The 24849-nt window shown below is 37.5% G+C and overlaps 1 protein-coding gene across 2 annotated transcripts in view; it reads right to left on the bottom strand.

Moving 5' to 3' along the window:
• Window positions 1-24849, bottom strand: part of LOC131036745 (vacuolar sorting protein 39) — a 154052-nt gene that overhangs the window by 53176 nt on the left and 76027 nt on the right. For both annotated transcript variants that reach the window (XM_057968716.2, XM_057968717.2), the window contains one exon: window positions 7260-7372. In XM_057968716.2, the coding sequence (XP_057824699.2) occupies window positions 7260-7372 (113 nt within the window). The remainder of the gene's footprint in view (window positions 1-7259; window positions 7373-24849) is intronic.

Below are 24849 nucleotides of genomic sequence, written 5' to 3'. Positions count from 1 at the left end.
ATTATTCTATGTCAAGGAAGTATACTAAATAGATTTGGAATGATGGATTGCGAACCTATGTCTACTCCTATGGAAACTAACTTGAAGAAATTGAGTTCATTTTTGCAGATCCATCAGAGTACAAACTATTGATTGGATCCTTGATGCATTTGTGATCAGCCAATTTATGAACAAACCAAAGCATGTTCATCTTGTTGCAGCCAAGCATATTCTGAGATATTTGCCAGGAACAGTTGGCTTTAGGCTAAAGTATCCAATCAACACTATCATCACCCTAGAAGGCTACTCAAATTCTGATTGGGCAGGAAGTGTTAGAACACTCCAAGAATTTGCTTCAACTTGAGTTGTGCTCTAATCTCTTGGGCTAGCAAGAATCAGTCCTCAGTTGCATTGAGCACTACTGAAGCTAAGTACATTGTGAAGCAGTGTGGCTTCACAAAGCTTCTTGCTAGGTTGTTTGGGCAGCCTTGGGAACCCTCAGTCATTAATTGTAACAATCAGAATTGTATTGAGATGTTTGTTATTCTTGTGTTTCATGATAGGCCAAAACATGTGTAAACTCATTATCACTATGTTCATGATATGGTAAAGGTGCCATTCAGCTGAATATGTTAGCACCAATGAGCAAGTTGCAGCTATTCTCGCCAAACCTCGTGTTCGAGTGGAGCTTGCGTGCTTCAGAAAGAGACTTGGAATTGTGGAGAACATAGCCTTGGCTGAGAGGGAGTCTCGTCCTAGTGATGGATTAAGTTGCATCTTCCACCCTCTGCGGGCAATGCAAGGTGACATTGGATCCTTCTCTGGGTGAAGGTTGAGGTGAAAGACCTCCTCCACCCTCTGCGGGCAATGCAAGGTGGAACCACCCTCTGCGAAAATCAAGGTGGCAGGTTATTCTTCTCAGTAGAGAAGTTTTGAGGTGTAAGACCTCCTCTCACCCTCTGCAGGCAATGCAAGGTGGGTCCATCCTCTGCGGGCAATGCAAGATGGATATCATGAACGAAGTTCATGATGTGTATTTGTATATTCTTCTTGCAGGTGTGCACTCATCCTTTGCAGGCAATGTAAGATGAATTTCATGGAAAAGTCCATGATGCGTGACTACATACGACTTGGATAGTTGGTTGAATCCTCCCTAGCTAAGAGGGAGTGTTGAAATTATAGCTAGCTCGGATTATGTTTCAAATTTAAATGTTGCATAAATGCAATTCAAATTTGGTGTATAACTTTGTGCGATTAAATTACTATTGGGTTGGGCCCAAAATCACACCATGTAACTTGTGATTAAGTTAAATGTAAGGGAGACTCATAATGTAACTTGTAATTGAGTCCAGCCCCAAATGAAACATGTGATATGCAATTATTTATATAACTTGTAATCAAATTATTGGGTTGGGCCCAATTGGAAAATGTAACTTGATTTGGGCGCCAAACTTGTCAAAAGGAAAATAATATGAAGAAGTCGTTCTAAGAGGGGGTGTTACAGTAAAAGGTATTAGTTTACTTAATTAATTAAATCATATTGATTTAATAATTAAGTCACCTTTTCTCTATTTCACTTAAGCTAAATTTAGAAAGCTAAACTTAAGAATATTAATAATTAATTTATTATTAATTATTAATTGCTTTTAGGGTTTTCCCTTTTTAGGTTTGATCTCTTTTTATAAGGATTGATCCCTTTGTATTCCTTAACCAATTTGATTATCATTATTGCATTCTTTTGCTCTAGGTTTTCAAAGTAATCTTTTTGTTTTGTGAATCTTCCATTGTTGTGACAGGTTATTTGCATACAGGGATTCACTGGGTTCCGTGAGGTTGTATTCTACAGCTTTTACATGGTATCAGAGCTTCAGACCTAAGGTTTTTTTGTTCTTCAGATTGGGAGATTCTACCTATAGCAGGTCTTGTGTGCAATTTGGGTTGATTTGGACCTCTCCATTGAATACGGCACATGTCAAATAGTCAAGATTGACCTTTTGTTTGTCAATTTTTTATTCATGGGGCCAAATCTATGAGGGTTTGAAAATTCGAGTTTTTTTGTGATCTAGGGGGGCACCTGTTTTTTGGAGCAATTTGGGCAAAAAAGGATATCAAAGATGGCTTCCGGAGACTGATTCCATGAATTTTGATATATAATTTGCCTATTTTCGATGACAGGGGCATCTGGGTCATAATTTTTATTGGCACGTTTTTCGAGACACGAAAATCCATACGACCGTACCTGCACCTAAGTCGGAAATATTTTCAAAAAAAAAAATCAACTCGCTGGTAAAAAAAATAAATTTTGATTGCTGGGTTTTTAAAAAAAAATCAAGTTGGTGCATATTGTTAAAAGATTTTTTTTAATTAAAAAGAAAAAGAAGTCAACCCTTTGCAGCAAAAGTACATTGCATTAGCGCTGACATCAGCATGGCATCATGCTGACGTCAACGGTACAGTCAGCAGTATGGACAGCTTGCATGGCCCCTATGACCCTCTTTGTGCCCTAAAAGAGAGGTTTTTTTTTTTGTCATAACTTGGGCATACGATATCGTTTTTTGGCAAACGAGATATCGTCGGAAAGTTGGTTTCATCTACTTTCCATTTGAAGTTAGAGGTGTTGTTTTCAGTCCCGAGCTCATAACTTTTCGCCAGTTTCTCCAATTTTCGCGATTCCAACGGTGTTGGGACGGTGTTTCAGAGCTCTTCACAGCCATCCATGCACTTTGTCCAGATTTTACTCCAGGTACATTTCATTCATTTTTTTGTGTTTTCACACTCTGGTGAATTACTTGGACATATGACGTTGTGGAAATTTCTCGTTTGCATGGGATGACTTGTTTTTGGCTGTTCTTCATGTATTTCCAATCTTATGTCTTTTTTTGACATTCTAAGCTTTCATTGTAAGCACTTATGATTTTGTAATCACATTGAAATAAAGTGCCCTTCTATTGCACATGTATTATGGGATCTTGCACACCAGTTTTGTGCCTTATTGTACTCGCACTATGATATAAAGTGCCATGGGGGTTTGATGTTTGCCTTTGTTTACCTTCATACCTTTCTCATGCGTGTGTGTGCCTTGGTTTGCACACCCTTTGCATTTGCTTGTACTTTCATGTCTGCACAGTCAGATGTTCTTGGTTCTTCTTCATGCACTACATTATGACTTTCAAATTCGGATTCCAAATGTTTTGCCTGATTTTGCCATCTGATTCGGATTCAAGTAGTGTCATTGAGGGCACTCATGCAGATTCATGTCTTCTTGATCGTGATCATCTTTTGTTTCAGAGGAGATTCTTATTTCAGCATCATAGCAGTCATCCGATGACAGTGTTTGCAGCTTCTTCATGCTCGTCTTTTGTTCCTATCTTTTGGAACATTCTTGTTTGGAGGCTTCTTAGTCCTTCACTTGAGCTTTCATCTCTTCTTGGAGAGGAGTTTTGTTCCCATTGGGTTTTCTCCTTTTTCTCCATTTCACAGGGATTTCATTGTACTTGGGTACCTCATCAGGCCTTGTTGTTGAGACCCATTTTTAGCTTTCTAGCATCTAGTCCTTAGTTTTTTTAGCTTCTCCCTAACTTCATCTTAAGGGGGGGTGTTACAGTAAAAGGTATTAGTTTACTTAATTAAATAAATCATATTGATTTAATAATTAAGTCACCTTTTCTCTATTTCACTTAAGCTAAATTTAGGAAGATAAACTTAGGAATATTAATAATTAATTTATTATTAATTATTAATTGCTTTTAGGGTTTTCCCTTTTTAGGTTTGATCTCCTTTTATAAGGATTGATCCCTTTGTATTCCTTAACCAATTTGATTATCATTATTGCATTCTTTTGCTCTAGGTTTTCAAAGCAATCTTTTTGTTTTGTGAATCTTCAATTGTTGTGACAAGTTATTTGCATACAGCGATTCACTAGGTTCTGTGAGGTTGTATTCTCAACTTTTACAATTTTAATGCATCTCTTTTGTCGAAGGTATTTGGCCTTGTCGGTTAAATTTCTACTCTTGTGAGTTCTTCCATTTCTCCAAAATGGTATGAGAGCATTGAATTACCTGGATTCCTTTCGCAATCTCTCCTTGTCTTAAAGATATGTGGTTTTAGATTAAGGGCAAGATTGAAGCCAAGCTTACCAAGTGGAATGAACACTACCTCTCGCTTGCTGGGAGAGTACAAGTTTGTCAAAAGATTTTGTCATCCTACAGTATCTACTACGCCTCTGTGTGGATGTTTAGTAATTATCAAATCGATGAGTTGCAGAAGATCATCAGGGAATTCTTGTGGTCAGATGGTAGAGGACACAGAAAAGCACACTCAGTCAAATGGGAGTGGTGTTGTATGGATAAGGCTATTGGAGGACTGGGCCTTAAGGATCTTCAAGTGCAAGGGATTGCACTTGCTGCTAAATGGATCTTCCATGCACTGGAAGGCAACGAACCTTGGAAAGTGCTCATTCGGAACAACATCAGACTGGGTGTTCCCAAGAAGGCTAAAACCTGGAGATCCCTTCCTATTAGTGACCTTATAGCTGGTAATTTCTCAATCTCTACTGCAGGCTCTGATGTCTTCAAATCTATTTGGAAGGCGTGGGAGAGCGTTAGGCTTTAATATTGGTAATAATTGGATCAGCCGGGATAACCAAGTTTGTGGGGAAAGATCAATTTGGTGGAACTTAACCCACAATGGAAAATCCTTCGCACTCACTCAACGGTGTTCGGCCAAGAAATGGGCCAACAAAGGTATATGTTGTTTTAAAGATATTATTATAAATGGTGCTCTCATTTCATGGGACAATCTTTCCAGTAAGTATCAGCTTCCCTTGTCTAATAGAAGAACATATAACATCAAGTGCAATGCATGTGGTATCTTGCAGCTTCCTAAAGGATGCGATGTGAATGATGACAGATTTGTATCCTTTTCATGGGTTGATGGTAGCTTGCTTTGTAATGTGAAATCAATCTCTATTTATAAAACTTTGACGTATAATGTTAATATTTTTAATCATGTTAATGCTAATTAGTATTCGGATCTATCCCTTGCTCAATGGGGCAAAATGTTTAAGGTTCTTTGGAGCTCTCCTCTGGCCCCTAAAAAGAAAACTTTTAGATGGTTGTTAATGCTTGATAAACTGCCTATCAGATTTGACTATAATAAAGATGATCTTTGTAATATTTGTAAAGTGAAGAACTCCATCAGGCATATTTTCTTTGATTGTATTATTGCTAAGGAAGTTTGGTTTATTTTTGGGCTGATTTTACCGATGCATATTAACATACTTGATGTTGTTACTGGATTTATTAGAGGCATTAAGAAAGACGCTAATCTTTTTTGGAATTTGTTATCTTGTGAAATACTTTGGTATCTATGGAGAATTAGAAATATAGAAAGATTTCAAGGGGAAGTAAGGGCCCTTACTGAGTCTTTTCGTAGACTCACCTTTCATTTTATCTTCTCGCAGGTTACTATGGTTATCAGGTTGAACAAGGAGAAATTTCGCAGATTCCTTATTGACGGGCATACAAGAGTATTTATCTTTGAGCTCTCTCATGGTTATAACTGGGGGAGAATGAATGCAGAAAGGACTCCCTTTGTCAATGCCCTGGATGCTCTTATGGAGGAAATCAGAGGAAATGGAGAGCTGGTTCGCCATCAAATGGTGCACTCTACCAGAATGATGGATGATCGGAGGCTGGTTTGGATGGAAGGCCCCCTAGGCTGGGTTGCCTGGATCTAGTTCAAGGTTGTCTCATGGTGGATGTTTTGTATAGCTAGATGGCTTTTTGTATATGCATGTTTAGATGTATAGGACTGTAGTACCGGATTGGTATTTTGTATAAACCTGTGTATTAATGGCCCGATCTATACATACTTACTGATGTGTATACCTAGATAGAAGGATGACATGAATTGTTGGTTGCAGTTCTAACTGTTTTGTAAATCAGTTTATTCTCTATAATCAATACAAAAAAAACCCTTCTCATTTCTCAATATTTTTTTCCAAGAACTTTTATAGGGTGCCTCTTAAACTGAAACAAACCTCAAACTTGTGCTTAGGTCCAAAGATCTATAAATTCATATATGGCATGACAGGTTTTGGCAACGACAATTTTTCAAGCCTTTTTTAGGGTTGACCAGATCCGTGTAGTTTACAACCACCATTAATACAACTTTGATTGGTGTACAAATTAACAAAAAATGGAAAAAGAAAATTGTTTGTACCACCATTGCCTAGTATGGATTTGATTTTAAAAAATTTGTTAATTTTAGAAGCAAAGATTTTTTATTTAAAAATTATTATTAAAAAGAAAAGTAAAGATGGGGTATACCATAGGGGGCATCTACCCCTTGCCACAGCCCTGCCATGATAGGGACAGCATGTTCCTTTGGCCCAACCCATGTAATAGGGCAACAGACTTGGAGGTACCGCCCCTCTCCACAACCTGAGTTGAGATAGGGGTGGTGAACCCTTAGGCCCTACACCTTGATGGGAGTGGCAGGGGATGTTTAAACCCCTCTACCATCACCCTTTTTTAATAATTATTTTAATTTTTTTTTTAAAACTGCAAATTACCAACCACTAGTCATCTATACACACTAATATTTGGCATTCTTTTGCTATTCTAGTACATTTAGCACCTTATTTGGCCATCCCTCAAACTTAGCAAAGCATCCACATTTGGCAGAGACCCCAAATTGGCAAAGGTCTTTTTTGATTGACGATAGCTACATTTAGCAAACCTTTAGATTTGTAAGAAATTATATTAAATTTTAGCAGTGACATCAAGATGATCTCAACAAACACCTTAACTTTATGCTTCTATCACCGTTTGTCGTTCAGCTTTTTTAAGTCTACCTTCAAAAATTCTTGCTCACATGCTCTCCTTTTCAAATTATTTTTTAATATGAGGCATAATTTCATGCTCTGAACATTGGTGCGGGTTATTTTCAGTTTGGACTTCGACTTTATTCATAATTTCAGTTTTCTCAATGATCTTGTTATGCAATTCTCATTTTGGGAACACTGAAGGCCCATAACATACAAATTTAAAAATAGAATTTAAATCTAACATACAAATCTTCAAAGAAATGAACAATTGGTCTAAGATATTGTTTTTTCCAGAGAAGGTGTAAACTACGAAAGATGAATGCATGCTTATCACCAGTCAAAAAACAAAGACTTGAAACAAAATATTATGACTCAATTATTTAACCAAATCTAAATTACATCAAAGATGTCTAAAACTTGATAACATAAATAACTGGAAGCTAAGAAATACCTGATATGGATGGAATCTTCTTTAGATGCTCTAAGTGTAGAGTCTTCTGGTGGAAGTAATTTACATAATGCCAATGCCTCGTCAAAATTCCCAGATGCTGCTAGCTGTACTACCTGTGGCTCAGTATAATTCCACAATTACAATAATAGATATTCATTTTAATTCATTAAGATAAAAACATCAAATATAGCCATCAAAACAAGCACACACCTTCAACAACCACAAAGCAAACCAAGAAATGAGATCAGATGACAAGTTCAACCCAATGTATAAGCTTCCTAAAAGAAGATTATTCAGTCTCAAAGCAGCCAAATCAGAGCTAAAAAGGTTGAAAGGTGACCTATTTCAACTACAATGGACTTTCAGCTTACCACAAACTGTTTGAATATTATAATTTATGATAAATTTTCAATAATCTATTACATAATTTTATTAACATTAGGTATTTTATTAGTTGGTTGGATATTCCTAGCCTGGTCTGTTACTCTTCCATTTGTATTTATTGCAATCTCCCCTGGTAATCAAATTGCTCATTGCTTCCATTGCTATTACAATCAACACTTGACATTGCAATGGATATTTAGGGTTTAACTTTATTTTCAACTAATACCTAACTTCAAATTTTAGTTTCTATAGTAATTATTCTTTCTCCTTTTTGGTCTAAAGCATTCATTCCATCAACATGAACAGTTCAGCAAATGTTTTCTAAATACATGTTACAAGAACTCATGTTAATGAATGTACAAAATCTAACAGGGTAGTGTTAGCAGTTTGTCATTGATGTCATTGGTAATTTGGTAGTATCGTATTTGCAGAAGGTTTGACTTGTACTTCCGTCTGCAGGATGCACATACACAAAACATTATGATGAATATTATGATACATATTGGACAGTATGTTATAAGAATATAATTGTTACCATCATTTTGTTTCTAATTTAATGTTGATTTGTAATGTCCCAGCTTTGAAATAGAATTTGATGGTAAATATAAATAGTTAAATTAAAATTCAAAAGAATAAAATTAAAATATAAAAGGATATAATTAAATATAATTAAAATTTAATTAAGTTAATGAATGGCCAAAAGGCATGAAATGATAAGTTGTGTCTCTCCCAAATATGAGGTATAAAAGGGAGATGAGAACTCATTTGAAGGGGGGAGAATTTGGAAATAAAAGTGCAGATCTGATTGTGAAAGGTTGTGTCCCTTTCAAAGGACAGAAATAATGAAGAGTTGAACTCTTTCAAAGGGTGTGTCTCTTGCCAAAGGGCATACATGATGAAGAGGTGTGACCTGTCCCTCACATTGAAATATATAAAGGAAAGGAATCAAAAGCATCTAGGGAGATCACCATTGATCAGATCAGAACAGAACAGTTATTAAGTTACAGGCAGTAACATCCTTGTTCTTGGTGTTAACATTAATCCATCAATAAGATAGAGATACAAAAAGGATCGAGTGTTATCATGGAGGAAAATAATATACGGGAAAGAAACATAAGAAAAGGAAGTAAGAAGGGAAAACCTACGTCCTGCCACAAATATACTCAGCCAGCATTCAAATTGATAAGAATTCCGTGAAATACATATAGCAAACTATAGATGCATTGTACGGTAATCAGTGGCATGATAATAACTGTATGTTTTACAGTGCTAATTCGTTGCATATCTATGACAGATACTGGTAACTTCCTGCCCATTTGATTGATCCATGTTTATGTATTTGATCTTTGACACTGCCGAACATTGTCCCTAGAGGGAGAACCGCTATTAAGGCACCCTCTCAGATAGAGGGAGAACCGCTGTAAGGCACCCTCTCCGGCAGAGGGAGAACCGTTATTAAGGCAGCCTCACAAAATTACTTGATTAGGGAGAACCGTTGCTAAGGCACCCTATCAAGGCAATTAGGATCCTTGTAGTTATGACCCAGAACTTCTGATTTCTACATGACAGTGCTGTTTGCAAAATTATTTAAGTTTCATTATAGTAATTCTTTGAATTATAATTTTTCCTAATTCATAGATCATAGTTAATTTTATTTTATTTTTCCTTATGTATATCATCATAACTGATTTATAAATGACAACCATTCATATATTGTATTTAGAAGGTTATCCTCTAACTTGTGTTGCAGGTTATCCCTGCCAAAGAGGTAAGGAGATTCCCTTCCTGAAACCCTCTTGATAGCTGAAAAATTGTAATCTAGGGCAGAATTGAGTAATTTAGGAAAAGGAACATTACATGATTGTGCCATGTCTGGAGTAGTTGAACAAAGGATTGTCTTGCCTTGAAACCAGAAACACGTGCTAATGAATATCGCTGCAAATGGTCTTCGCACTGTCTGCATGATTATTTGTGTAGAAATTTGAACAGAAGTATTCATAGATTTCTCCACCGAAATTAACATTGGTTTTGAATATGACATCTGCCACTTATAGTTATATTAGAAATTCACCGCTTCTACAAGTGAAGAGTATCCCTTTTCATATGTTTGTTAAGGGACTTGAATTTTTTATATTTCAGGTGGATGTTATAACTGACATTAGTTATAACCATAGGACAGGTATAAGTTATAACTTATTCTTTGTAACCATATACACCTGAACGATGCTTGAAGAACAATTATAAATATGAAAGCGATGTTTAATTTTGAAAGAGAGTTACATGCAAGGAGTATTGGGCAGAGCGATTCGAAATAGTCTTTTTAAGAGTTCGATGAAAGGGGACTATCAGTGCTTCATTAATATAAAGTGCTGTCCATGAGAAAGTCATTCAGAACGTTTTGATAAAATCCGAGGTGTGAGACAAAGACTGGGTTTATAGAAGATTGAAGATTGAACTCTACTATCTAAAAGTAGATGTGCTGTTTAAGGAAGTGTTATACTGCTAAGGTTGTTTTTTTCTGATTGGATATAATTATATCTTTACAGCATTTTTCTAAATCTGTTCTGAGTTTATAAAGAAAAGAACTTGAAGGATATCTGGTTTACATTCGTCTTCTAAGTGCTAATGACATTTGAAGTATACAGGCTACATTTGCAGATTTCTATCTGTCTTCAGAAACTTACCTACAGAACATATTCATTTTGTATCAGAATTCTAACTGTTGATCACAATTGTTTACAGAACTTAATTTGCAAAATATTCAAGAATAACATCTTTCAGAATAGGCATACTTATTTGCAAGTTATAACTATCTGTGGTGTGTGTATCAGAACAGTACTTTTTAAAGACAATATCATTCAGATTGTAACACATTGTAGATTTTGTGTATCTTCAAAGTTGTAGCATCTTGGTTTGCAAATTTGAAATCAAAGTTAATAAGTTTCAGTGTTTCACTTGTAATATCCTTTTGGTTGGTGCCATAAGGATTCTGAGTTGGTTCTCAGATTTACAAGATTTTGGTTTGAAAGAGTTGGTGCTCTTGAGCCAAGGGTTTGGTAACTCCTTAGGGTTGGTTCCCTTAAATATTGTAATTGATTTTAACTGTGAGGCTGGATTAGGACAGTAAATCCTAGCAGCGTTACTCACCATGGTTTTTCCCATCTTGGGTTTCCACATCAAATCTTGTGCAGTTGTTTCATGTGTGATTGCTGTGCATTATTGATTCAGTTTCAGTTTAAAAGCAATTTTTTAAAAGGATTTAACTGGATAAAAAGTTTTAAGATTCATTTACTACTAATTATCAGACTAATTAGAAACACACTAAATGACTAATTATCAGAGTTCCATAATGCGTAGAACTATGGCAATTTAAATGAGCTCAAAGAATCCCTTTAGAAAATATCAGTAAAGATGTAATCCAGAAAGACAAAGATGTACCAGCAGTTTTAAAACATAAATCAGAAACACACTAAAGAGCATCTGAGATGATGATGGCGAGGGATGTTGAAAACTGCTTTATTGCCTCCTTTTTCCTCAATAGGTTGGCAGAGCAGACTTCACATGGTAGATTCCAATTGGTATGCCCTTGTGCAGGATTTGAGACCATTCATCATTTGATTGCATCTGGTTATGCTTCTGTGGGACTAACATATTCAATTGCCCGTTGATAGCATCATCCTGGGATTTCTGATGCATCATCTCTGCATGAAATTTTCTATTTCTTTCATCATATAGATGTTGCTCAATAGCTTTGGTTCTATTTTTAAGATACCGATAACTTAAGCACTGCAGATTTAAACATTCAATATAATATCTTAAGCTATCTCGAAGTGTCACTTGAATATCCTTTTGTTATTATTTATAAGGAGTGGTGATGCACACTGCTAAATGTGCCCCCTTCTCATCTGTTTTCTGAACCAATCCTTGAACAGTAACATTTATAATTACCAGAGATATGATTATGGAGGACTTTAATGAGGAAACATATTGTAGGGTTCCCTCATAAATACAGCTTGGAATACCTGCAGAAGCAGAAGTAGGTGAGGGAATCAAGGGAATGTTTTGCCAAGGCTTTGTGTGATTGAAGCCCAACAGTGGCAAAGGGAAGAGTGCTGACCATATCAGCAACAGGAATGGAATTGCCGGAATACATTTGGCTGTAAACCTTCCATGCAGGGGCCCCAATCACATTAGCAAATCTCAACTAGACGAGAGGGTGAGATGTGCAGACCTCTTCAAAAAGAGTGCAGATTATGTGTGACGCTTACACTTGCAGTAGTTTACTTTGCCTTTTATAGTTTTTCACAGAATATGTGAACTCTTTCTTCATTGCAATTCAATGGAAATCTGAGTACAAGTGCTTAAAAGATCCAGCTGAAATGATCTCTTGAGTTCCTTGCAATTATAGTAAAGGTTTGCCAACAACCTGTGACCTAAGCACTTAAATAAGAAGCCATTAATTCTAATTTCATTGTGTTCAAAGATTCCTACATTTGAAGAGAGATTGACCGAGGTTAGATATTAGAGTATTGAGAACTTAGAAATGGTGTCTAAGTATGTGGACTGATCCATATTGAATCATAGAAGTTGTAAAGAGTGTACGGAATTACTTTCAATAAGTATAGACCTCAGAATGTATAAGAAAACCTTGGCATCTCAGCAGTTCCATCCAACATGATTTTGCAAGAATTTTAAATGCAAAGTTGTCTTTATCTCTCCAGTTTCTCGGCTTGGTTATCTTTCAGTGTACAGATAGTGACACACTCTTGTGGAAGCAAGGGGCGAATTGCATTTGTGTAAGATTCAGGACTGAAATCTTTCCCAATCTGCTGATTTGTTTTCAATTTGTCTTTGGCCAGCGAAGGGGTTTTTGTAGATTTTTGTTTTGTTTTGATATTTTATGATTTTTTTTGTGTTATTTGGCTTTGAATGAATAATGAACGTGAAGTACAAGGAAATAAATTGACGAAAGAATAATTCCAGAATTCTGAAATTTACAACAGCAAACTATAATTTCAATAAATGTGCTTATTTCACCACAAGAGAGAAATTTCATACCAAGAGTCCAAATGTGCTTAGTGCACTTTTTAATTTTTATTGATGGGTCTCACCATGAATGACAATATGGAACTATCAGGCTGTGACAATACTTCCAATGAAGTTTATTTGCATCCACTAGAATTATCAAAAACAATTATTGAAGAATCAGCTAATTCTGCTACCAATTCTACCAGGCTCCCAGGCAAGATCTCTGAATTTGCCCTGTAATCCTCAAAGAATTGCTCACCCTGCTCAAATAAGCCAGAGAAAGTCTGATAAAACAATTTATTTGCTGATTGCTATCACTAACAATGAATTTCCTACAATATTCAAACCCTTATTGCTGTTGATTTATTTATTCAACCCTGTTGGTGACACCATGATGGAATGGCTAGCATAGGATGACCACGTGAGGCTGGAAAATGATATTTGCTGCCCTCAATTGCCTCCAATAACTGATCTCCTTGCTGTTGCAGGTCTGTAAATGCTAATAATGACTGAATTTTGAAGCCCAAATAGGAATTCTGAGTGAATTCCTCTGAAATATTGCCTGGGGTTTCATCCAAGCTTGCCTGGAATTGAAGAGTTTTCATTCTCCAACACCTGTATGCTATTGATCTGATCTCAGAGCTAGAATTTTCCAAATGAGAGATAAAAAATGAACAAGAGAATGCCAAAATCATTCCCATACACTTCCCTTTATGCTTCTCCAAACCCAACGCTCAAATTAGGGCTCCAACATGATAGATGCCAAGGAAATATTCCCTCAACTTAGGCGCCCAGCTTGAGGGTTATAATTCCATCATTGAATTTGGCCCACTTTTAAAATGATACTTTATGACTTTTAAGTTGGAATTAAATAATCTTCCTTTATAAAGTTACTTTTATAAAATATTTCTATTTTAGAATAAAGTAACCTTATAATGAAATATCATAAAGTACAAATGAAATAAGCTATCCAAGGCCAAAAATGGCTAAGTATGGATCCCCTTGGTAGCATTAACATCTCTTGTCCACTGAATTTCACCTACAGAGATGGATAACAAGAAAATCCATGCTCCTGAGTGATCACTAGGAAAGTGGGGACATTACAATTTGTCACTACCACAAACTGCTTTTTCCTCCCACTTGGGGTTTTTCCAGTGTAAAATAATTTGTATGTTTACTTTCATTTTGTAGCAACACCTCTGACTATCATTTGTTTTAGAAGTAGCACAGTTTACCTAATTTGGTCGGTTCTTAGTTCTACACAAGTACTAGATTAAGGATCAATTATTGTATTAGAGGAATTTACTAAACTTTGGGATTTGTGTATAACATAGTTGTGGTTTCCTTTTACACAAGTGAAAAGTCAATGGAGAACCTTGAAAATTTTAGTAATGTGTGCTAGAGGGAAGAATTGTAACAAGTTGAGAAGGTCCTTTTCATTAATGACAAAAGAATAAAATAAAAAATTATAATGAGCCCCATGTGAAACATGGGAATGCTTGAAATGTTAAGATTGCAAAAAAACAAGACCCCTCAGGTTAAAACAAAGACAGAAAGTGAGAGGGAAATACAAAGAACTTTGGCAACAGTTGCTGGTTAGAAAAGAAAAAAGCAGCAGTTGCTGGTTACAAAGTAGGTCAGCCCAAAGAAAATACATATGGCAATTTTCAAAATTTTAAAATAAGCATTAGAAAAGAAAAAAGCAGCAGTTGCTGGTTACACGGTAGATCAGGCCAAAGAAAATAGATATGGCAATTTTCAAAATTTTAAAATTTAAGGTATTGATCCATGAGCATTTGGGTATTGAACAACCAGCATCAACTAGAAATATTTATCTCTCAATTTTTATATTTTTTTCTGTTGATTGGTGAATAATAGCCCATGGTTTCCTTGTGCAGGAATTCAGACATCTCTTTTGGCCCTCTTACTGCATTGAAATTAAAAATAATTGTAATGTAGAGTTGTACTTTTCATTCAGCCTCTGGGCCAATTTGTTTCTCTATCAAGCACTTGTCATCCATAGCCATCTTACCTTGTTCAGAATTCTTCCTTACATTTGGTTTTGTGAAGATGATTGTAATCAATCCTACAAAAGTTGGAGACTTTGTTTCTATCATCATAGACAATTTTCGCAATCTTGGAAATTTTCTATAGATTTATGTAAGTTTTGAAGTAATCCAAACTTGGGAATGCTTCAAGACCATTTGACTTACTACTAAATCAACAGTCGGTGCATCCCAAAGATGTTATCCATAGATTGAAAACTCAGCGAAAACGCGCCAGGACTCGTGGGACTCATGAGCTCGATGGTGCACCGAGTCGACTCACCACAGACTCGCGAGCCCCATCTTGGCAAGTCGCCTCCCAAAATTCACACGTTTTGGCATGAGGACTCGTGCGAGTCTTAGGTCGGGACTCATGAATTTTAGAGGGACTCGCGCCTAGCTTTAAATGCCCAGCAAGCTAAAAAAGAAAAAATAAATCTCTTTTTTTTCATTTCTTTCTGCACTTTGGTGTCCAAAACAGGTCTACATTGTGAAGTAAGGTTTTTATTCTCTTTTTTTTTTTTCTTCGTTTGAAATTCAAAAAAATCTTGAAAAAAAGGGGAAATGCTATCAAATTGTTTTTCCATTTTCATTTATAGCCTTTTTCCTAAGCTTGTTTTTGAATTCTATTTTTTTTCAAATCATTGATTTTCATTTTTTTGTTGATTTTTTACAAAACCCTACTGATTTTTAATTTCTTCATGTTAAAACCCTAAGTTAAAAGGTTCGAATTCAAGTTTGAGTTCGGCAGCTGTGGAGTTCGGATGAAGTTCGGCAAGGGCAAAAATTTCAGAAAAAAAAATCGGCATCAATTTTGCCTTATATAAAAAAAAAATATTAGTAATATATCCAACAAATTATCAATATACTTAAGATTTCAGAATAGATTCAAAATCATTATAGAAAGATGCAACATTCTTAAAATATAAACCATAGGAAACATGTGATGTCATGATTGTCAAGTTTTTTTTTATCAAAAAGATACGATGAAAAGTCGAGACTTTAGAACTTCAAAAAAAAGCTACAAGTCATCAAGACTGCGAAGATGTTTTAGTCAAAAAGGTACAATCAAAATTCAAGACTATAGAGCTTCAAAAAAGCTCCAAGTCATCAAGAGCACATGGCTAAGCGTAGCATCATCATCATCAGTATCACTGAGCAGTTCATCACCCACAAAGTCAAGCTCATCTACAACTCCAATTACCATGTCTTCTGAAATTCATTGTTGTGAAGAAGATGTGGAGTCATTTGTTGATCTATTCATGAACAATTTTAAATTGGTCCGAATGTAGACAAGATCTCCCAACTTTCTGGACAACAACTTGTTCCTCTTTTTGGAGTGGATGTGGTCGAAGCAACTCCAATTCCTCTCGCAAGTTGATGAACTCGCTCTGTAACTCAATATTTGAATGGCAAAGCGTTGTAGTTCAGGATTTTGTGCTCCACAGCTCATCCACCATCTATAGCCGGGTACCTCATCTCGTGTCATGTCATCTTGGGTTGTGTTGGTGTTTGTTTTATCATCTACCAAACATTAGAATAGGATACCCGAAGGTATTCTATCCTCTCCTAAAAAATCACAACTGATTCCAAGGTCTATATGTGCGAACAAGCGCCTTTAGTGAAATAGCTTCTTGGGTAGTGTTGATGAGTCTTTTGTACACGATCAAACACAGAATAAAATACCTAAAGGTACCTTATCCTCTCTTGAACAAAGTTTCCCGACTGCTGAAGATCTCGTCGAAGGATCAATCGAGGCAACTCCAAGGTTCTTGTATGTAGGGTCTCTAAGTGTGGATAAGCTTCTCGTGGTATGATGTGATTTTGTTGGAATCACAAGGGGACTTACACTTGATTACCTGAGCGTCTGATTTGCTTTGAATAGTGCTGAAACGTGAGATTTTACTGGCCATTGATTTTTTTTTTTTAAAAAGAAAAAAGGAGAAAGGTTGAAACAGGATCTATTTCTAATACTAAGAATGTAAGAGCAATGAATGACCTTTGATGAAATTCTAACTAAGTCTTGCTTTGAAATCCCAGGACCATCTCCACAAGGTTAGTGCGATCTTCTGAGGAAAGCTATATGATGTTCAAATCACCGCTACAGGCATGGACACCATCAGGCTGATGCATATCAATGAAGAAGCGACAATTGAAGTTAAGCTTAAGCTGAATGATTCCAGTTGACTACACAAGGCAAGCCTGCAATCAACAAACTGCTAGTAGTATGAATATACAAATTTCACCATCGATCATACACATTTCTTCCACTCATCTAATAACATGAAATCAAATTTGAGAAGTATAGAGACCATGCAAATTGTTGAATCGACCCATAGAATTCACCATTTCTTCAATGAAGTTTACAAATCCTTTACAACAACATCTTGGCAACAATCTTTGCCATCTCTTTCTATTCTACTCTAACTATTTCCTACTCTCTGATTATTCACTACTATCTATTCTCTATTAACCAACTATTAACTACTAGCTAGCTATTCCCTGTTAACTATTATCCTTTACAAATGAGAAGCCAGAGCTTATATAGAGGAACCCTTTACAAATAGACGGCTCTGATCGATTTAGAATCAATGGCTAGGATTACAAGATAGAAACCCTAATTAGGGTTTGTTACAACAAACTTCCTTAGCCAATTAGAAAATTACATTCCAAGGGTGAGGACCAATAAGAAGCAAGGGTAGGTGCCTCGAAATTTGTGCCGCCTCCGGTAAATTAGGTACATTGAATCTGGTCTTGCTGAGGTGGACCAATCTGACTGGAGGAGTGATGACTGGGATGCCACCTTGTCTGACACTTGTAACTTGGTTGATGTTCAATTTGATGATGCTGAGAAGTTAACTTTAATTAACTCTTCTGAAATTATCTGCTTCTTCAACGGACCCTTGCTTTGACCCTAGACTGGAGGAGGTCGTCCTTGATGATGTTGGACTAGAAGAGGTCGTCCTTGATGATGTTGGACTGGTTTTCTTCATCTACAAAATAAACCAAAGGGTGATTAAGTACATATGACATGTTCATTTCAACAAAGCATTTTCAACTTAAATCATCAACAAGAAGACTTTAAAATAAAGTTCGTTCAAAATCCTTCCCAGGGACGGGCCCTATAAGAATTTCGCCCTAGACCCTTTGGAAGGGTCAGGAGCGAAATTTGCATTCCTTGCCAATTTAGACCTCTTTTCAACATTATCTCACAACCAGCTCTTCGCTTGGCCCAAACAAGGTGAAAAATGGAAGTTTCCAAGGATTTCGCCCTGGACCCTTTGAGAGGGTCAAAAGCGATTTCCTTGATTTTGTCTTAATTATCTCATTTTTTCACTCCAAAATCCTCTTAAAGGTGAGCATATGCTAGTTTTAGTTCAACAAAGCCTAGGGATTCAATTCTTTAGCTTCTAACATGGGAAAATTAGATGATGATGAGAATTTCGCTCTGGACCCTTTGGAAGGGTCAGGAGCGATTTCCTTGATTTTGGTCAAAAGTCACCTTTGTTTCATTGACAATCTCTTCTAAGGCAATCTCTAAGATCCATTCACTTTGATCACTGACTTGGCTCAACACTATCTTGAAGAAAACATGACATTTTGTGAATTTCGCTATGGACCCTTTGGAAGGGTCAGGAGCGAAATTCACCTTGTATGCTTAATTTTCCATCTCCTTCACTTCAACTCATCTTGCAAGGCTTAAATAACCTCACTCCAATCTCAACCACATTCTAGGAATCAAAATCCTGACTTGACACAAGGAGGAAATAGTGGATTTGAAGAATTTCGCTCTGGACCCTTTGGAAGGGTCAGGAGCGAAATTCACCTTTTGCTTGCTTATCCACACTCAATTCCATTCTCTTCACTTTGTTTCCTCTAGACTCCCTCATTTTGAATCCATTTCTCAACTTGGCAACATGTGCTTGATTTTCAAAAGCCTTAAAAAGGAAAATTCGCTCAAAAACCTAGCCAGGGACCTGACCTATCCAGAATTTCGCTCTGGACCCTTTGGAAGGGTCAGGAGCGAAATTCATGTTTAAGCTCAAAATTTGCATTTTTGGTGATCAAAAGTCTTTCCAAGGCAATCCAAATGGCTTCTCTCACCCTGGTCTAGGCCTGACTTCACTCAAATTTTGGAGAAAAAGATGGTTTTTAGGGTTTTCGCTCTGGACCCTTTAAAAGGGTTAGGAGCGAAAATCTTGTTTTAGGCTTCTTCCTCCATCCTTTCAACTTGAATCAACTTCAAAAGGCAAGAAAACACTTCTTCACACTCATCCAAGCTATAAAAACCCAAAGTTTGACTTGTCTTGCAGGGAAAGCAAGTGATTGTAGAATTTTCGCTCTAGACCCTTTGGAAGGGTCAGGAGCGAAAATCTTGGTTTTACTCAATTCCCTCAAATTCATGGATCACTAGCAACTTGAAGTCATTCCTAAGGACCCCTCTCATCACAATTCACCTTAGTCTGCACTAGGCATGGCACGAAATTGGGAAAAAAGGTGGTTTTAGTGAAATTTCGCCCTGGACCCTTTGGAAGGGTCAGGAGCGATTTTCCATTTCTAGGACAAAATCTCCACCTTTCATCACTTTCAAACATTCCCAAACGCAAAAACATGTCCATTCTTCCTTTCAACATGCCTTGGATATTAAAATTTGATCAATCAAGGAAGAAAATGAGGGCTAGGTAGATTTTCGCTCTAGACCCTTTGGAAGGGTCAGGAGCGAAAATCTTGGTTTAGGCTTGATCACTCATCTTTTCAATCCCAATCTTGATTGCAAGGTAAAATTCCATCACTCTTCACCTAAGGAACAGGGTTTGAAGCCCAAGCATGGAAGCAAATGAGGTTAATAAATAATTTCGCTCTGGACCCTTTGGAAGGGTCAGGAGCGAAATTCATGATATAGGCAAAATCTTCATCTTTCAAAGCGTCCAACTACCTCTCAAGGCAAGAACATACCAATTCACCCTCCAACATACCAACACCTAGCCAAAACAAGGAAGAAAATAAGAGCTATAAGGGTTTTCACTCTAGACCCTTTGGAAGGGTTAGGAGTGAAATTCACCTTTCAGGCTAAAATCCTTCATCTCCTCCACCTCAAGTCACTCCCTAAGGCTAGAACATGTCAAACACTTCCATACATGCCTTACAAACTAGGAACTTGGCCTTGACAAGTGAGAAACTGAGGTTTAAGGGGACTTTCGCTCTGGACCCTTTGGAAGGGTTAGGAGCGAAAATCATCCTTGGGCTCAAATCCTGACTTCATTTTCACATTTCTTCACTCCAAATAAGTGTTTTTACCTTCATTCAGGGCTAGGAATGGGTTAGTTCATAGTTTGGGTCAAGGTGGAGTGTCTTGTAGAGGAATTCGCTCCGGACCCTTTGGAAGGGTCAGGAGCGAAATTCCTATTCTAGGCTCAATTCACCTTCAAACTGACTTGACTTTGTCTTAGACTTGATCCTAGATTCATTTCCTTCCATATCCTTGCAAATTTGCTCGACCACTCTTCGACTTAGGCGAGATCCTGAGTCCTTGGTGAATTTTCGCTCTGGACCCTTTGGAAGGGTCAGGAGTGAAAATTGAAATTCACTCTGGACCCTTTGGAAGGGTCAGGAGCAAAATTCTACATTTTGGTCTCTCCATCCGGATTCATGTATGGAATATAACATTTAAGTATAAGTGACATTTTCTTTCTTCTTATACTTTAAGTTATATTCCATATATACTGTCAGGATGTTTGAGAGTGGTTTCGGACCTCCAGGAGTTATAATGCAAAATCTAGTTTTTGGAGGATTCTTCAGTTTTCCAGACTTAGTCAAATTGCAGGATCAGGAAGACATTCCAGACAGCCAAATTTCAAGGCATTTGAAGATCAGGATGACATTACAGACTTCATCACTCACCAACTTGACCTAGCTCAGACCTTCAAGGATGATACTCACTCACAAAGCAAGACACAATTAGCAACAAGAGCAAAACCAGGCCCTAAGGAAGACTCTCAAAGAAACCCTAATTTTGGGGCCCCGTGGACTCACCCTGGCTCAAGCAGAGCCTGCCATCCTAGTGATCCCTCTGGCAACACTCAACATGCAAAGGCTAACAAACAAACCTAAAAAACCTAGAAAGCAAAAAAAAAAATAGGGGTCCCCATTTGCAATGGGGCGATGTGTGAATACGTCACAACAGGTAGTGTATGCTGAAAATATCAAGGGGGACTTACGTTAACAAATGTCTTGAACTATTGGACTTAGATGGATTTAGCAATTTTAGGCTCTCTTTTTTTTTTAGATTTTTCGGGATTTAGACTTTCAAAAAGGAGAAAAGAGATAGGGTTCGGGAAAGCTAATCTAATCCTACGAACTCCGGAGACAGTATCAACTGGGTGCTCTCGGGAAACCAAACTTTGCTTCGCCACACTAGGGACAACTACACAAAGCAGGTGCAATCTTGAATGGATTGTGCTTATGATTAAGATGTTGGGATACACAGAGGAAGGGCTCAAACTAACTTTGCATGGTGAAATGGAAATCATCCATTCACCAAAAGTATGAGCGGAGATACACCATCGATTGGCACTTATCAAATCCTTCATTCAAATTAACAACAATGAAAGCAAATCTAAATTAACTTTAACTAAGTGTTGAGGAAATTGAAAACCATGCAAATCATTTAAACAATAGGGATTACAACGCCTTAAGAGAAAGCGCACATGCAATAAATTATCTGGAAATGACCTTACGCAACAATATGTCAAAAAACCTCACTCTCCAAATGAGAGGAGGTAGCCTTATATAGTTTTTCAAAAAATAAATGAATGGTTGAGATGAAACGGTGATCAAGGGCCCAGATTGAAAGCTACAAACCCTAATTAGGGTTTCCCAAAACTAACTACCCTCGACCAATGAGAAAATTACATTTGGGACACTTGTCCTTCTTGCTAAATATGAACCATCAATGAAAATAGAAGGTTGTTGCATTGTAAAGTATGCCCTTCTAGAAGCTTCTGAATAAGTCAAGTTCATTGAACCTGGACACGTTGACATGGAGCAATCTGATTGGTCGAAACATGACGAAGCGCCACCGCAGCGTGAGTCACTCCTAATCTTGCTAAGGCGATGCAAGAGCAGGTACGGGAGCTGATTCTTGCTCTCTTCTTATCTCAGCGTCAATATGTGCGGCAATTTCTAGTTCCTCGTCAAGAAAAAACACATGTGATGCCAATCAGGAGCGTTTCTTTTCACTTCCCACGCCAAGCTATACAATTCTGTGATAACGTGTTCTTGTTCGTCGCTGAAATCCAAGTCTGGCTGAAGTACTGGATGAGGTTCTATGCCTAGTTCAGGAGGAATAATTGGCAGGCCCATGAAGAATATTGTTGAATTTCTTAGAATAATTTTCTTGTTGACAACTCTATGCTTGCTTCTTTGTGGCTCCAATTTATGTTGCGCAAGCGGAGGGTTAAAAAGTTGTGGGTAATTTCTCGCAAATATGAAATGATAAGATCAAGTTGTTCAGACATTCGCTGTGATCATGCCCTCCTTCTTGATACCCTGACATTTGGAGAAGAATTTCTCCATGCCTTCATCATAATTGAGGAAATTGGAATTTTCTTTGTGAAACATTTCTCATACTTAGCCAAATTTTGGCTATCTCCACGCTCAAATGAACTTTGCTTGTGAGCTTGTCCTCAATCTTCCATTTGGCTTGAAACTCCAGCTGCGATCTCTATGATGATCTCGCTTCTATTTCCTCCTGCGACCTGTAAAACCAAAGGAAAATAAGTTAGAAATCTATCTTGGATTAAAGAAAATCGAGGCTGCGAACGGCTAAGTGTTTGGAGATTTTATTTCATTTTCATACTTAGCCATGAGAATGGGATTTTCACATGTAAATTCTCCAACCTTTTATAACTTCAAAACTTTCATTCCATTTAGTCAACAAAAATGATTATTCTCACTAAAAACTTGAACAAGTCCACAAAAATCATCTCCAACGGATTTTGACAACTCAGAGAATGTAATAAATATGTACTTAACCAACTTCACCTTCAATGGGGAGAGAAGAAAAAGACAAGAAGACAGAAAGATCTTTAGAAAATCTGAATGATTTGCCTCCTATTAGCTGGTTATACTCCAAAATCTGCAGATTCTTTGACATGAAGCTCACCCAACTGCAAGCAATATCGAAATTTTCTCCAAATGAACTCCAATCTGCAAACACTTCTTTATGCACTCCTTAGCTAAAGAATTTTGAACTTCTTGGTGTAAGAATGAAGTTACAAATGATGCATTTGTAATGAAGTTGAATTCCTAATTAGAAACACGCAAAAATCATCCAACTCGTGTTTCTAAATCTAACTCAAATCTTGGGGAAGTGTTGTCATCTTCTCTAGTTCGAAAATCCTTTACTTGTGCAAGTTTCTAAATTGTTTTTAGTTCATTAACTCAAACTAGGCTCATAAAATAGTATCTTCAAAAAGTTTCTAATTTGGAACTCAGTCTAAAAATCATGTTGATCTACAAATATCTTCTTTCCCATTTTAATTTTGAGTTTCCTTTTTGATCTCCTAACTCGCTGATCTTTGAAAATCTCAATTTCCAACTTTCTAAATTGATTACAAGTTCGATTTTTGGAAAGATTTGATGACATCACTCGGATTCTTGTTGACTTTATTTGACTTCCAAGAGTAGTGTGGAGTGTTTAGTGTTCAATTTCATGTTTGCTTGCCTTTAATTTCATACTTGGGCAGACTTTTGGAGGTCTTCAACATGGGCAGCCTTTCTCCTTATCACCATTAATGGCGGAGTTTTAAAACTTGGGTGGACTTTGGAAGGCTCTCTTCATGGCGGAGTTTTAAGTGTTCAACATGGCGAACTTTCATGAGACTTCAAGGAGGGCGGAGTTTTGAAGCCTCTCCAACATGGTGGACTTTGATCATCCCCATCATTGCACCTTGGGCGGAATTTTGAATACATCATCAAGGGGCGGACTTTTGACTACCACTCTAAAATTTCATGGAGGGCGGACTTTGAAGGCATCTCAATCAAGGCGGAGTTTGGAAGGACAACCTCTAAGGCGGAGTTCAGAATGACCTCAACACATGGCGGAGTTTGGGAGGCCTAAAGAGGCTTGCACACCATCATGAGCGGACTTTAGACATCCCTCTACATGGCGGACTTTTGGGTGACTTCAACCAAGGCGGACTTTGTAATCCCTCTTTAAGGCGGACTTTGAGTACGTCTCCACGGGCGAACTTTAGGAAGGTCTCCAACATGGCGGAGTTTGGTGTGACCTGAACAAGGCATAGGGCAGAGTTTTGAAACCACTCCCAAGGCGGACTTTGGAGCTCTCTCAAGACATGGCGGAGTTTGGAGAGGCTTCTCCTTGGGCAGACTTTGATGCCCCTTCCTTAAGCATGGCGGAGTTTGGAAGGATAACAAGGAGGGCGGAGTTTTGTGCTCCCTCTTTGTGGCCTCATCATACCTTGGCTAGGCGGACTTTTGAAACCATCTCCAAGGGCAGACTTTTGGTCTATCACCAAGGATGGCGGACTTTGAGCATTGTTTACCAAGGGCAGAGTTTGAAGGCTTCTCCTTGATAGGGCGGACTTTTGAGACATGGTTACCAAGGGCGGAGTTTGAAGTGACCCCACTCAACACATAGGACGGAGTTTTGAAACATCACCAATGCGGACTTTGGAGGCTTCCCAAGGCATGGCAAACTTTGGGCATCCCTTCAACAAGGCGGACTTTCATCATCTCTCCAACATGGCGGACCTTGATCATCTCTCCAACATGGCGGACTTTGCTTGGGGGGACTTTCTGAAACTTAACCAGATTAACTTGAAATTTGAAATTCATACTTAGGCAAACTATCTGAAGCATTATGACCCCTGAAATGTAGGGAACTGGCCTTTTAAGTCAAAACTTGGAAATTTCGAGTCCCGGTCGAAGCAGGTCAGTGGTATCAGTGCAGACCCTAGGTCCCCATTCCGAAAAAGCAAAAAGCAAACATCCCTAAAAAATAGGGAAAACTTTCTAAAAATAGCCATACCGAGGATTGGGCTAAAAATGCCAAAAACGAAACTTCCTAAAAAATAGGAAAAAGCAGACTTTCTAAAAATAGAAAGTTGTTC

Source organism: Cryptomeria japonica, chromosome 3 (assembly GCF_030272615.1).
Source record: "Cryptomeria japonica chromosome 3, Sugi_1.0, whole genome shotgun sequence".
Lineage (NCBI taxonomy): Eukaryota > Viridiplantae > Streptophyta > Pinopsida > Cupressales > Cupressaceae > Cryptomeria > Cryptomeria japonica.
Note: the sequence above shows the minus strand (reverse complement) of the source record. Positions and strands in the feature narration are given on the sequence as shown.